Source organism: Pelophylax lessonae (assembly GCF_965119305.1).
Source record: "Pelophylax lessonae genome assembly, chromosome: 1".
Taxonomy (NCBI): domain Eukaryota; kingdom Metazoa; phylum Chordata; class Amphibia; order Anura; family Ranidae; genus Pelophylax; species Pelophylax lessonae.
In genome coordinates, this window is record NC_138768.1 from 745,723,175 (window position 1) to 745,738,463 (window position 15,289).

Consider the following 15,289-nt stretch of genomic DNA (forward strand, 5'->3'; position numbering starts at 1 on the left):
TCTGAATAAATGCAACATATTCTCTGACTGGACAAGAATGAGAAGCAGGGCGGTGACGTCATGCACTCCAAGGCACGCATGCTGAGTGGTTGACCACCTGTGTTCAGAATGCATCAGGCGGGCCACTCAGCACATGACCCGGAACCAAGTCGAGATTCACCAAAGTAGCCGTGTCTACCTCGGATTTCCAGCTTTCAGGAGCATCAGTCAGGTATGGGATATACACAATTACACTGATCCAATATATTTGGACACAGGCACAGTTTGTTTTTTTTCAGGTATTTACCAAAACCTATTCAAGCTATAGTTATATAATAAATGTGGGCTGAAAGAGCACACTCCGGTTTTATTTGAGGGTACATTCAAATCAGAGGAAGGGATTAGGAATTACAGCTCTTAAGAATATAGCCATCCCCCCCTTTTTCAAGGGACCAAAAGCAATTGGACAATTGAATCAAAAGCGGTTTCATAGCCAGGTGTGGGCTACTCCATTATTTCTTCATCAATTAAGCAGGTAAAACGTCTGGAGTTGATTCCAAGTGTGGTATTTGCATTGGGAATGTATTGCTGTGAACCAAAGTAGCAGTCCATGCAAGTGAAAACAGGCCATTGTTAGGCTTCAAAAAAGAAACAAATCCATCAGAGAGATAGCAGCAACATCAGGAGTGCCAAAAATCAACAGGCTGGTACATTCTGAGGAAAGAAGAATGCACTGGTGAGCTCTGCAACATAAAAAGGCCTAGATGTCCACGGAAGACAACAGTGGTGGGTGACCGCAGGATCCTCTCTACGGTAAAGAAAAACCCATTCACAACATCCAGACAAGTGAAGAACACTCTCCAGGAGGTGGGTGTTTTATTGTCAAAGTCTACAATCAAGAGAAGACTTCACAAGAGCAAATACAGAAAGTTCACCACAAGGTGAAAACCATACATAAGCGAAAACCATACATAAGCATGAAGAATAGAAGAGCCAGATTAGACTTTGCCAAAAAAAAAAAAACATCTAAAAAAGCAAGACCAGTTCTGGGAAAACATTCTTTGGATGGCTGAAACTAATGCCTCGCACACACGATCAGATAATCGGACGACTTATCGTTCGCATTTTGTTGCATGATACTAATATCAAATTCAACAATGCATACTAAATGTATGATTTCTTTCGTACGATTCTGGAAAAGCTTCCTGGTTGCGTAGCTACGTATCGGATGGTGCAAAACAAAAACAGACAGGCTTTTTCCGGTTTATTTTCGTGTTTCTGATCATCCGCGGCCTTTGTCTATCGATTTTTAGCGGACGCATACTGTACTGATTAAATGATTGTCATTCACTAGGCTATCGTACGACAAAAAGTTTTCGTGTTTGTCCCTACGGGTTTGTTGGACGAAATGTCGTGGTCGGCTGTCGAAAGCTGTGTACTAATGATCAGATTATCGTGAAAGCAATTTTTTTTGTATGATTATATGACTGTGTGTACGAGGCATGAGATTAATCTGTACCAGAATGACAGGAAGGAAAAAAAAAAAAAAAGAAGTGTTGAGAAGGCTTTGAACAGCTCATTAACCAAAAGCCCACAACGTCATCTGTAAAACATGGTGGAGGCAGTGTGTGAACATGGGCAGGCATGGCTTCCAGTGGCACTGGATCATTGGTGGTTATTGATGATGTGACAGAAGCAGCCGGATGAATTCTGCATTCAGTGTTTAGAGATATACTGTCAGCCCAGATTCAGCCAAATGCAGCAAAGTGGATTGGACGGCGCTTCACAGTACAGATAGAAAATGATCCAAAACACACAGCAAAAGCAGCCCAGGACCTTTTGAAGGAAAAGTGAAATATTCTGCAATGGCCCAGTCAATCACCTGACCTCAACCCAATTGAGCATGCATATCACTTGCTGAAGGCAAAACTAAAGGCAGAAAGACCCACAAACAAAGAACAACTGAGGACAGCTGCAGTTAGACCCTGGCAAAGCATCAGAAAGGTGAAAACCCAGTCTTTGTTAATGTCCATGGGTTCCAGACTTCAGGCAGCCATTGCCAGTAACGAATTCTCAACAAAATATTAAAATCGAACATTTTATTTATGATTATACTAATTTGTCCAATTACATTTGAGCCCCTGAAAATGGGGGGCCTGTGTATAAAAATAGTTGCAGTCCCTAAGATTTGTACTTGATATTCATGTTCAACCCCTTGATTTAAAGCTGAAATTCTGCACTTCAAATTCATTTGGATTGTTTCTTTTTAAATTTTACTCTGGTGGCGTACAGAGCCAAAAGTATGAAAATTTTGCCTGTGTCCAAATATATATGGATATAACTGTATGTACAATATAGCCATACCTGGAATTCCTCTCTAAAAGAACGGTCAAGTATTTATATAACAAGAATACTCTGAATATCTGAAAAACGCTGGACCACGTATGCAGAGCTCCGTAAGGCAAAACAATCATAAAAACATAACAGATGAATTGAATAGACTAAAAGCGTAGAAATTACCATGACACATCCTTTCACCACCTGCCTCTGTTTCAAGTTTGTTTCTCCGTCAAGGCTTGATGTCTCTATATGACAAATCCCATCGGGATCTGAGGAGTGTAGCAGCACCATGTCAGCAGGGATAACCTCGTCACAATGGAGCTTGACAAAATTCCCCACCTTAACATCTTTCCAGCAGCACTCAATATATTTCTTCTCCCTCCTGAGAAAAAAGAAAATCCACAAATTAAATGAAATTTCAAGCCTGAGGGAACAAAGAAATGTAATATTAAAGCCAAAACAGAATGGCATTTAGTTTTCTAAATCACAAAAAAAAACCTTCATGTACAGCAGCAGGTGACAAAACAGGAGCACAACTGGGGAGGCCAGGACAGGTCACTGGCACCCTAAACAGGAAGTGCCTAAACAAGGACCCCCATGGCAGGATCACATGCTATTACCCTAATGAATGCTACAGATTTAAAAATTCAAGTTAGACTTACCTGTAACTTGTTTTCCAAGAGTCTTTCAGGACAACACCTTGAGAGATGGCTCCTCCCACTTGCCAAAAGGAAACCCCACTTCCACCAAACGTTAAAAAGGAGGCTTGTCCCCCACAGCTCATCAGTTGTAGAAGAGTACCTCCGGCCCATGCTGGAACACATTCCAAATATGGTTATTAATAGCAAAAAACAGAAAAGGGCAGGCTGCTGCTGTCCTAAAAGACTCTTGGAAAACAAGTTACCGGTATGTCTAACTTGAATTTTCCCTAAACGTCTTTCAGGACAGCACCTTGAGAGGATAAACGAGACTTCCTAATTAGCAAGAAACCACAGCCTGAATGACCCTTCTGCCAAAAGCCTGGTCCCCTGCTGACAGAAGGTCCAATCTATAACAACGTACAAACATTACATAGCTTGACCACGTAGCCACCTTACAAATGTGATCTGGGGTGGCACCAGCTTTTTCTGCCCAAGTGTAGCAAGAGCTCTGGTAGAGGGTTCTTGAATCCCCAGCAGGGGGGGTAACCGGATTCTCCTCATATCAAGATTGTGAAAAAAAAGTCTTTCCTTAGCCCCTGAAGGGTTAGCACAAAATGTCGGCAGGACAATATCCTGAGACCGGTTTTGAACTGACGTCACCTTTGGTAAAAAAACTCAGAATTATACTCAAAACAGATCCAGCAGGGTAGATGGACAAGAAAGGCTCATTAATTGATAGCGCGTGCAGTTCAGTTCACGGATTCTTCTTACAGATGTAATTGCAATTAGAATTACCGTCTTGAGGGAAAGGTTCTTTAAAGAAATAGACTCCAAAAAGGCTCCTTTGTGAAGGCCTGTAGAACCACTGACAAATCCCACTTTGGGAAAAATTTTGCAGGTGCTGGTCTGGAACAAGTAAGTGCCTTAAAAAAATCCTGCGACCAAGGCTTCTGAAGCAATTGTTTTCTCCAGAAACACTCCTAAGGCGGCTACCTGCACCTTAAGAGTACTAACTGCCAGACCCTATTCTGCACCATTCTGCAGGAATTCCAACACTGATATAATATCTTCCAAGGTTCGATTCGTTGAATGACACCAAGTATTGTAGGTTTTCCAAACTTTAGCGTAAATAGCCCTAGTTACTTTCTTCCTACTAGAAAGCAAAAAGGTCACTAGAGGTTCTGAGAGTCCTTTATTTCTCAGTAGCTGCTCCTCAGATACCAAGCAGTGAGGTTTAGCCTAGACACATCCGGGTGACATACTGAGCCCTGAAGCAGCAAATCCTGTTGAAGAGGGAGCTGCCAAAATGGTTTGACTGCCATCTGTAGAATGGTTGAGAACCCTCTTTGGCCAAAATGGGGCAATCAGAATCACCAATGCTCTTTCTTCCTGTATTTTCCGTAATACCAGCGGAATGAGCTGGAAAGGAGGGAAAGCGTAACCCAGAAGAAAGTTCCAAGGATGCTCTAAGGCACCTATACCCAGGGAACCGTCATCTCGGTGGAGAGAAAAGAATTGAGGGAGCTTTGCGTTGTCTCTCGACACAAATCTAATTCTGTAGACAAGGGCTATGGCTGTAGACAGGGTGGAAAAAGAATCAAGGATCTCTTTTTTTGGGCGAATCTGCGATGATATGGGCTTTGAGTTGATCAATTCAGTAGTCCTGGTTTTTGGATACACAAGTGATCGCCATAGCTGGTTTGAGATTGCCTATGATGGATTGCAAAGCTTTTTTAAGTTGCTGATCCATTACTTTTAGTATTCACACGTCCTCAAATGCCAGGTCAGTCGATCTGGAAACTTGGGAAAAGGCTGCATCAAGCTTGGGTACTTTATTCCAAAGTGCCTCTGGGTCTTCATCAAAAGGAAAATGCCTTTTATGTGCCTTTGGGAAAAAGGGTTTTCTCTCTGGATCTGCCCATTATTTTTTAATGGCCTCCGAAATGGTTGAATGCACCGGAAAGGTGCGACCTTTAGGTTCACCCAGACCTGCATACAGCCCATCATGCAGATAGAATTCCTTTTTCTCTTCTCCCAAGCTTTAAGTAAAATAAACTGCCTTTAACAAACCATCCACTTGCTCCTCTGAATCTTCTTTGGAATGAGAGGGGGAAAGTCCCTCTTAGGTAGGAGGACCTATCTCTACTCCTACCGTAGGGATTACCTGTGAGCCCGGAGATGATTGTGAGGTAGATGGCTGACTCAAGGATGAATCGTTAGTGAGGAATGAAAGGATTGTATGGAAGCATCCAGCTCCTTTATAACTGATGCGATTAAATCACTGCATGCTGTAGAAGCTTGCTCTTTAACCAGGGAGTCAACGCATGTCTGACAGTGTTTTCTTCCAACCTTCAGGTAGCTTTGCATGAAGGACATTTCTTTTTAACCATCCGGTCAGAACTCTTAGCCTGCCATAAAGAAACACCACAGACAAACCATCCTAATGAATCAACCTCAGGGTCACCCAGGTGAACATGTAGCATAATAAAAAAAAAACTCCATGTGCCCAGACAGGCCCCCAGCCACCAGGGGGGAAAAGGAAAGAAGAGAGACCCCACAGTAAAAAAGGGCAAGCGCATAATCGCCCCTTACCTGGGCCTTGCTGGTGCCTGTCCCGCTTGCTACGGAGACCACGTCCATAGCGGTATTTGCAGTGTCCACCGATGGCTAAGGATGCCAGTTCCGGACTTCCATAGCACCCCTGCGCTGGACCGGAAACCAGAAATAAGCACCAGCTCCTCCCCTCTCCCCCTATGCTTCTGGCAGAAGTGGCAGCGCGCGCCTTCTCCACGTACGCATCCCCTTGCCAGATGATGCACTTCCGGCCAGGCGAGTCGCTTACTCGCATCTGCAAGATGGCGGCGGCATTTCAAACAGACCAGGGGGTGGAAAAAAAGGGATCCACAGCCAGTGTCTGTTCCTGCCAAGGAGCTGCGCTTCATGAGCAGCACCGGCTCTCCCCGAGCACCGAAGAAGAGGAAGCCTATACAACACAACCGTTCATGCGAATGGGAGGAATGGACTCTCCAAAAAAAAAAAAAAAGGAGGAAAGGTATGGTGGAGCAGGGAGCCTGGTCTAAGGACAGTACCTTAAGAGTCCCCGACTCTCCACTAGGTGTTCCTCGGCCAGAGGAAACAAAAACTGATGAGCTGTGGGGAGAAGCCTGCTTTTAAAGTTTGGTGGAAGTGGTGTTTCCTGATTGGAGTGGGAGGGAGCCATCTCTCAAGGTGCTGTCCTGAAAGAAGTTTAGGGAAAATAAAAACGTAAATTATATTACCCTTTAAAAACTTATAGGAGACTTAATTCTGGACTATGAGCACCACATGGTACCAGAACCATTCTACAGCATGACAGCTAAAGCATCCTGAAAATTGACAGCAAGCACTGAGTTGCTTACCGATTGCTCTCACTGTGCAAGGACATCACAGTATGCAATTTTGGTACAGGCGAGGAGTCTGTACAACCGTGCGAATCCAAAGGTAATGCTGGAGTCCAGCTTCAAGGCTAAAACGAGGGTTTAGCACTCACAATAGGTGTGCTACAGTTCCCTTCGGCATGAAAGGGGCTTATAACAGTTATGAAAAAGAAATAAATAAATATATATATATATATATATATATATATATATATATATATATATATATATATATATATATATATATATATATATATATATATATATATATATATATATATATATATATATATATATATATTAGGGCTGCGCATCTTCACTTACCTCATGATTCGATGCGATTACGATTATTAGGGTCGCGATTCGATACGATTCCGCGATGCATCACGATTACTATGGGGACCCTTTTCTAAAGGGGGATCTATGGGGACCCTGCTCTAAAGGGGGATCTATGGGGACCCTGCTCTAAAGGGGGATCTATGGGGACCCTGCTCTAAAGGGGGATCTATGGGGACCCTGCTCTAAAGGGGGATCTATGGGGACCCTGCTCTAAAGGGGGATCTATGGGGACCCTGCTCTAAAGGGGGATCTATGGGGACCCTGCTCTAAAGGGGGATCTATGGGGACCCTGCTCTAAAGGGGGATCTATGGGGACCCTGCTCTAAAGGGGGATCTATGGGGACCCTTCTCTAAAGGGGGATCTATGGGGACCCTTCTCTAAAGGGGATCTATGGGGAGCCTGGGCCTGCCCTAAAGGGGATCCAGGGGAACTGAGCTCTAAAGGGGGATCTATGGGGACCCTGCTCTAAAGGGAGATCTATGGAATATATCCCCTTTAATGCAGGCAGGTCTCCCGTAGATCCCCCTTTAGTGCAGGCAAGGGCAGGTCTCCCGTAGATGCCCCTTTAGTGCAGGCCAGGGCAGGTCCCCCATAGATCTCCATTTAGTGCAGGCCCCCCCCCTTTAGCGCAGGCAGGTCCCCCCATAGATCCCATTCCCCTTTAGAGCAGGCCAGGGTCCCCTACCAATAGAGCCCCCTTGGAGCAGGCCAGGGTCCCCCTTCTACAGACCCCCCCTTAGAGCAGGGGGGGGTCTACATGCTGGGGGAGCTCCCCATAGACATGTCTACACAGCACTACATATTTCCAGTGTCACTACTCAATGGTCTGATATCCGGACTCTTCTATATCACCTCCACTCCATACACAAGTCATAGCGCACAACCTAACATGATTATTTTTGCCATAAGACTCATATCTATAATAATGCACAGTACTCAGCATCCTGTCTTCTACAATCATTACTTAGGGCCAATTCAGTGCTGAGCGCCAACAAGTTCAAGTTCACTGCACAGACAGAGCAGCCCCGCTCTCCCATAGATAATCAGTGAGACTATCAGCACCGTGCCCACAGCTCTATGTATATACAGACGGCTCTGTCCTCCCTCTGCCACCAGCCTGGTGGTACTCATGTCTCACGCTGTACTCAGACACTGTGCCAGGACTCTGCCAGGACTTCCCCTCCCACTCTATCCCGCTATATGAGACGCTATCCAGAAGCAGTCTCCGTGTGATGGCGCACTCTGGCGCACGGAAGGACCCGAGCAGCAGCTCTATCACGGAGGAGCTCTGTGTTCCACAAGCCCGGCCAGCGGCCCAGCGCCGCCATGTCACTTCTGTCCCCGCCCCCGGAACTGACGTCATTAGTAAATCGATTTTTCAATCACCCCGAATAGATGCAGAATTGCGAAGGGTCGCATCGCGATGCATCGATTCGGCGATTATATTCAGCAGCCCTAATATATATATATATATATATATATATATATATATATATATATATATATATATATATATACACACATACATACACAACATTTTTTTTTTTTTTTTTTTAATATGCACATACAAACGCACACACATACAGTATATACAAACACAGTATCTCACAAAAGTAAGTACACCCTTCACATTTTTGTAAATGTTTTATTATATCTTTTCATGTGCCAACACTGAAGAAATTACACTTTGCTACAATGTGAAGTAGTGAGTGTACAGCTTGTATAGCAGTGTAAATTTGCTGCTCCCTCAAAATAACTCACACAGCCATTAATGTCTAAACCAACGGTAACAAAAGTGAGTACACCCCTAAGTGGAAATGTCCAAATTGGACCCAATCAGTCATTTTCCCTCCCCGGTGTCATGTGACTCAGTGTTACAAGGTCTCGGGTGTGAATGGGGAGCAGGTGTTTTAAAATTTGATGTTAGCGCTCTCACTCTCTCATACTGCTCACTGGAAGTTCATTATGGCACCTCATGGCAAAGAACTCTCTATGGATCTGAAAAAAAAGAATTGTTGCTCTACATAAGGATGGCCTAGGCTATAGGAAGATTGCCAAGACCCTGAAACTGAGCTGCAGCACGGTGGCCAAGACCATACAGCGGTTTACCAGGACAGGCTCCACTCAGAACAGGCCACGCCATGGTCGACCAAAGAGGTTGAGTGCACATGCTCTGCGTTCTATCCAGAGGTTGTCTTTGGGAAATAGACGTATGAGTGCTGCCAGCATTGCTGCAGAGGTTGAGGAGGGGGTTAACTCGTCAGTGCTCAGCTCATATGCCCCACACTGCATCAAATTGGTCTGCCCAGCTGTCGTGCCAGAGGGAAGCCTCTACTAAATGATGATGCACAAGAAAGCCCGCAAACAGCTGAAGACAAGCAGACTAAGGAGATGGATTACTGGAACCATGTCCTGTGGTCTGATGAGACCAAGATAAACTTATTTGGTTCAGATGGCGCAAGCGTGTGTGGCAGGCAACCAGCTGAGGACTACAAAGACAAGTGCGTCTTGCCTACAGTCAAGCATTGTGGTGGGAGTGTCCTGGTCTGGGGCTGCATAAGTGCTGCTGGCACTGGGGAGCTACAGTTCATTGAGGGAACCATGAATGCCAACATGAACTGCGACATACTCAAGCAGAGCATTATCCCCTCCCTTCGGAGACTGGGCTGCAGGGCAGTATTCCAACATGATATTGACCTCAAACACACCTCCAAGACGACCACTGCCTTGCTAAAGTAGCTGAGGGCAAAGGTGATGGACTGGCCAAGCATGTCTCCAGACCTAAACCCTATTAGACATCTGTGGGGCATGCCCAAATGGAAGGTGGAGGAGTGCAAGGTCTCTAACATCCACCAGCTCTGTGATGTCATCATGGAGGAGTGGAAGAGGACTCAAGTGGCAATGTGTGAAGCTCTGGTGAGCTCCATGCCTAAGAGGGTTAGGGCAGTGCTGGAAAAAAATGGTGGCCACACAAAATATTGACACCTTGGGCCCAATTTGGACGTTTTTACTTAAGGGGTGTACTCACTTTTGTTGCCAGTGGTTTAGACATTAAAGCGGAGTTCAGGGCACAAAAACAATATTTTTTTTTTGTGTCCCTCCGCTAGGTAGACCTCACCTGAAAAGGAATTGGATAGTTGTTTTTTTTTTTTGTTTACTTACCTTGTAATTGAGGATCGAAGATACTCACCTCAGAGTACTTCCTCCCTCGGAGCCGCGGCTCACCCGTCACTTCCTGTCTCGCGATGATTCCCAGGAGCTGAACGTCATAGCTCCCAGGAATCAATGCGACGGCACCGGCCCCGCTCGTCATTTCCGGGCGACGCTGCATTCCCCTGCTAAACAGCTTCTGGGCATGCCCAGAAGCTGTGGAGGAATGCGGCGCCGCACCGGAAGTGACGAGAGGGGCCGGTGCAGGCGCATTCTGGGACAAGAAGACGCGGAAGAAGACACAGAAGAGGACTGCGCCGGCTTCAGCTGCCCACAAGAGAGATGGAAACGCTGTGGAAGAAATTTTATAAGTAAGTATTTCTTCTAAAAGGTAAGTGTGAACCGGGACAGATCAGAGGCTAGCCATTGTGGAATGTGCTAGCCCTGACTGTCCCGGGGGTATGTTTAGTAAAAAATTACATCTGTGCCCGGAACTCCGCTTTAATGGCCGTGTGTTGAGTTATTTTGAGGGGACTGCAAATTTACACTGTTATACAAGCTGTACACTCACTACTTTATATTTTAGCAAAGTGTCATTTCTTCAGTGTTGTCACATGAAAAGATATAATAAAATATTTACAAAATGTGAGGGGTGTACTCACTTTTGTGAGATACTGTGCGTGTGTGTGTGTGTGTGTGTATATATATATATATTCTTTGCATCTATAAACAGCTTCAAATTAGGAGTGTGTCTATGGGAATGTTAGACCATTCTTTCAGAAGCCAATTTGTGAGGTCAGGCACCGATGTTGGGGAGAAGGCCTGGCTCGCAGTCTCAGCTTTAATTCATCCCAAAGGTGTTCTATCGGGTTGAAGCCAGTTCAAGTTCCTCCACCCTATATTTGCTCATCCATGTCTTTATGCCCCACCCCCCACCCCTATATTCCCTCCATACTGGCGGTGATTGACAGCAGCCAAAGGCAGGAGATGCATACTGAAGGTTTTTTACCTTAATGCATCAAGATAAAAAAACATTCAGCCTAAGTTTAGAATAACTCAAAAAAGACTCCTCTATTGCTCTCAGCCTTCTCTAAATTCCCCTTTTTTTTTTTTTTTTTTGCTGATCCAACTTCCTGTTAAGAGGGTGGCTATGTTCATGCTCCATGGTCCCACTGTATGCAGGAATGTAGCCACCCCCTCTTTTGCTTGCTCCTGGAATGGACTATGGAACCTGTAGTGTTTGTGATGAGCAATGCATGTTAGTTGTGGTCACGTATATTGCTCAATGCAAATGGAAGTGAAAGGGGGGGGGGGGGGGGAGGCTCAGAGGGCTTACAGAGGACCTCACAAGGAGTCAGAAAAAACACAGTAAGACAATTTCATGAGAAACAGGGATTACAGGGCTATTAAGCTTTGGATGTGTATGGATTATTTTTAGAGAATGAGCATATAGTTTAGTGTCACTTTACACTAGCCATGAACTGGTAAAATTTTGTTCAGTTGGTTTTAAAATGTTTGTTCGATCTTCTAATGGTCAATGTAGTCAGATCGATAATAGATTTTGTATGTAGTGACGAGGAACAGAGAAGGATAGAAATTTTTTCGTGTTTCTTATCTGATCAAACAAACTTCTGAATCACATTCAATTTTGTCCATCTTTAACCGCTTGCCGACCGCCGCAAGTACATATACTGCGGCGGTCAGCCCCTCACAGGCAGAGTGATGTATCGGTACGTCACTAGCCTGTGAGGCTCTGGGGAGCGAGCGAGCGCCGCGCTCCCGGAACCCCCCGCGCGTGTGACCGGTGGACCAGATGTCCGCCGGTCACTCTGCGATCGTCGGGGGAGAGGGAGAAAGGCAGGCGGCTGATGTAAACAAGCCGCCTGTCATTCTCCCCTGTGTAGAAACAGTGATCACACGGTTCTAATATGTAGGACCGTTGATCAGTGTTCCTACAGCTCAAGCCACAGCCAATCACAGTTAGAATCACGCCCCTAGGGACACACACAGTCCCTCCCTTTCAAATAAAGTTAACCCCTTCACTGCCAGTGTAATTTTACAGTAACAGTGCATATATATAGCACTGATTACTGTAGTAATGTCACTGGTAACCCCAAAAGTGTCAAAAATGTCAGTCAAGGGTCCGATCTGTCCGCCCCAATGTCGCAGTACCGCAAAAAAAAAAAAAAAAAAAAAAAAAAAAAAAAAAAAAAAATCGCAGATCGCCGCCATTACGCGTTAAAAAAAACAACAAAAATGACATAAATCTTTCCCTTTGTTAGTAAACGCGATAACTTTTGCGCAAATCAAAATACGCTTTTTGCGATTTTTTTTACCAAACATAGGTAGCATAAAACAAATTGGCCGAAAATGTTAAAAAAATTTTGATTTTTACTTTTTTTTTCAATTTCATATAAAAAAAATGTGAAAAATATTGTTATTTTTGCAAAATTGACGCTCTTTTTTTGTTTATAGCGCGTGATCAAAAAAAAAAAAAAAAAAAAAAAAAAAAAAAAAAAAAAAAAATCGCACAGGTGATCAAATACCACCAAAAGAAAGCTCTGTTTGTGGGAAAAAAAGGACTTCAAATTCGTTTAGGCACAGCGTCGCACGACCGCGCAATTGTCCGTAAAAGTCACACAGTGCCGAATCGCAAAATACCCCCTGGTCTTTTAGCAGCCAAATCCTCCGGGGCTTAAGTGGTTAAATCAAATGTTAAAATTTGCAACACTGTCATGGCAATCAAGCAAGTATTTTGAGGACTTTCATACAAAATTTGTACAGTCAGTCATTATATATGATGGTATTATCAAATGCTCCTAAGAATGATCTTTGTGCGAATACTAGCATGAACATCTAACAGCTTGTGGCTAGCTTTATAAACATCGCAATTTTTGGTATTGTGTAATGAAGCCTATCCTCATGGCCTTTTTTTTGGGGGGGGGGGGGGGGGTAGATTTATACTTTGTTTGGGAAACTGTAAAGGCCCCCTTCAAACAGGGCGGATTCTGTTCTGATCAGCCCACAGATTTCCCTGCTGATCAGAGCAGACGGATGAGACATCTGTAGATTTCTGGAGAGTGGACATGGACAGAGTCCGAGTTGCTGGGAGTAAACAGACTCAGCTGTTGTCCGTTTACACCTCACTACCTCTGATCCAATCCACCTAAACAGAAGATAATAGATCCCAGTTTTTTATTTATTTTTTTTAACCACTTACCCACTGGCCACTTAAACCCCCTTCCTAACCCAGACCAATTTTCAGCTTTTAGTGCTCTCACATTTTGAATGACAATTACTCAGTCATGCAACATTGTACCCATATGAAAAGTTCGTCCTTTTTTTCACACAATCAAAACTTTTTGGTGGTATTTATTAATCATTGGGTTTGTTTTTTTTTTGCGCTATAAATGTAAAAAAAAGACAGAAAATTTTGTAAAAAAATTAATTTTTCTTTGTTTCGGTTGTAAAATTTTGCAAATTTAGTAATTTTTTTTCATATACTGCTACACATCTTTTTTAAAATAATCCAAATAGGTATATATTATTTGGTCTTTGTGAAGGTTATAGAGTCTTCAAGCTATGGTGCCAATCATTGAAAATTGATCACACCTAATGTACTAACGGCATATCTCATTTCTTGTGACCCTAACAAGCCAGTAAAGAACAAACACCACCCAAATGACCCTTTTTGGAAAGTAGACATTCCAGGGTATTTCGTAAGAGGCATGGTGAGTTTTTTGAAGCTGTATTTTTTTTTCCACAATTTGCAAAATGAAGATTTTTGTTTATTTTTTTTAACAAAAAATGGATTTTTGTAAGAACTTACCGTAAAATCCTTTTCTCTTAAGCTCATTGACAGACGTAGTCTTCTTGATTCTCAAGAGCTGGGTTATGTTGTCTCCGCAGGAGTAGGACTAGGCAGAATGACAAAACGTTCTGGCTCCACCCTAGGGGCAGTCCCTGAGGGTATATCCTCCCTCTCTCTGCTACTGGGAATCAGTTCTGTTTAAAGCAGTACAGAGAATTTAACCCAACCCAACTTAATGATAGAGGGGCGGGTACTACGTCTGTCAATGAGCTTAAGAGAAAAGGATTTTACGGTAAGTTCTTACAAAAATCCATTTTTCTCTATCGCTCATTGACAGACGTAGTCTTCTTGATTCTCAAGAGCTGGGACATCCAGAAGCAGTGCCACAAATGAGGGGTGGGATTGACAAAATCAAATCCAATCTAGAAGGCCCAACCGGTGCCAAACTAGAAGTTTTAAAGGCTCATTATAAACAAAGAATGAGGCTAAAGAAAAATTTTTCTAACGGAAAAAAACCCTCGAGGTAGACCACTGGTCTCCTCAAATTGCGGCCTGCAAAACCTTGCGGCCAAATGAGGCATCAGATGATACCATTACATCAACTTTATAATGTTTAGAGAAGGTATGCACCGACGACCAGGTAGCCGCCTTGCACACCTGGACCACTGACGCCTGATGGCGAAAGGCCCATGACGCACTAAGTGCCCGAGTGGAGTGCGCCTTAACAGGGAACGGGGGCTCCCGACCCTTAATAGAATAAGCCTGCACTACCGTCTGTCTGATCCATCTGGAAATGGTCGCGGCAGATGCAGGCAACCCCTTTTTGGGTCCATCTGGGATCACAAAAAGTGAATCCGTCTTGCGAAACGAGACTGTCGTTTTCAAGTATACCCTGATCGCCCGGACCACATCCAAGGAGTGCAAAGCAAATTCCCGAGGATGACTGGGCTTAGGACACAGGGAAGGTAATACAATTTCTTCATTCGGATGAAATTCTGAAACCACTTTTGGTAGGAAGGATGGATTCGGACGAAGAACCACCTTATCTCTATGAACCACCAGATATGGTGAACGACAAGATAATGCGGCCAGTTCTGACACCCTGCGTGCAGAAGTAATAGCCACCAAGAAGGCCACCTTCTGGGACAACGTGGGTAGAGGAATCTCCCTAATATCTTCAAAGGGAGGTTTCTGAAGAACCGACAACACTAGATTAAGATCCCAGGGGGGTAACGGCGCGTGCACTGGCGGAGACAGATGTCGCACCCCCTGGATGAAATTCCGCACCAAGGAATGAGTAGCCAAAGGCTTCTGAAAGAAGATGGCTAATGCTGAGACCTGACCCTTGATAGTACTCAAGGCCAGTTTCTGCTCAACCCCTTGTTGCAGAAAAGCCAATATTCGACTAATCGAATAAGACCGAGGACGGAACCCCAAAGGTTCACACCATGCAATGTAGGACTTCCATGTGCGATGATAAATCTTTCTGGAAGTCACTTTCCTTGCTTCAACTAGAGTAGGAATAACTGAAGCCGACAAACCTTTGTCCTTCAGCACCTGGGTCTCAATAGCCAGGCCGTTAAAGCCAGCGATCGTAAAGCAGGATGGAAGA

General features: G+C 44.2%; 1 protein-coding gene across 1 annotated transcript in view; it reads right to left on the minus strand.

The window, feature by feature from the left end:
- The window catches only part of ATP10D (ATPase phospholipid transporting 10D (putative)), a gene marked incomplete at its 3' end in the record, with an annotated part of 176,005 nt that overhangs the window by 77,465 nt on the left and 83,251 nt on the right, over nucleotides 1-15,289 (minus strand). Inside the window, exon 4 of the mRNA XM_082252624.1 lies at nucleotides 2,500-2,701. Coding sequence (XP_082108750.1) covers nucleotides 2,500-2,701 — 202 coding nt within the window. The remainder of the gene's footprint in view (nucleotides 1-2,499; nucleotides 2,702-15,289) is intronic.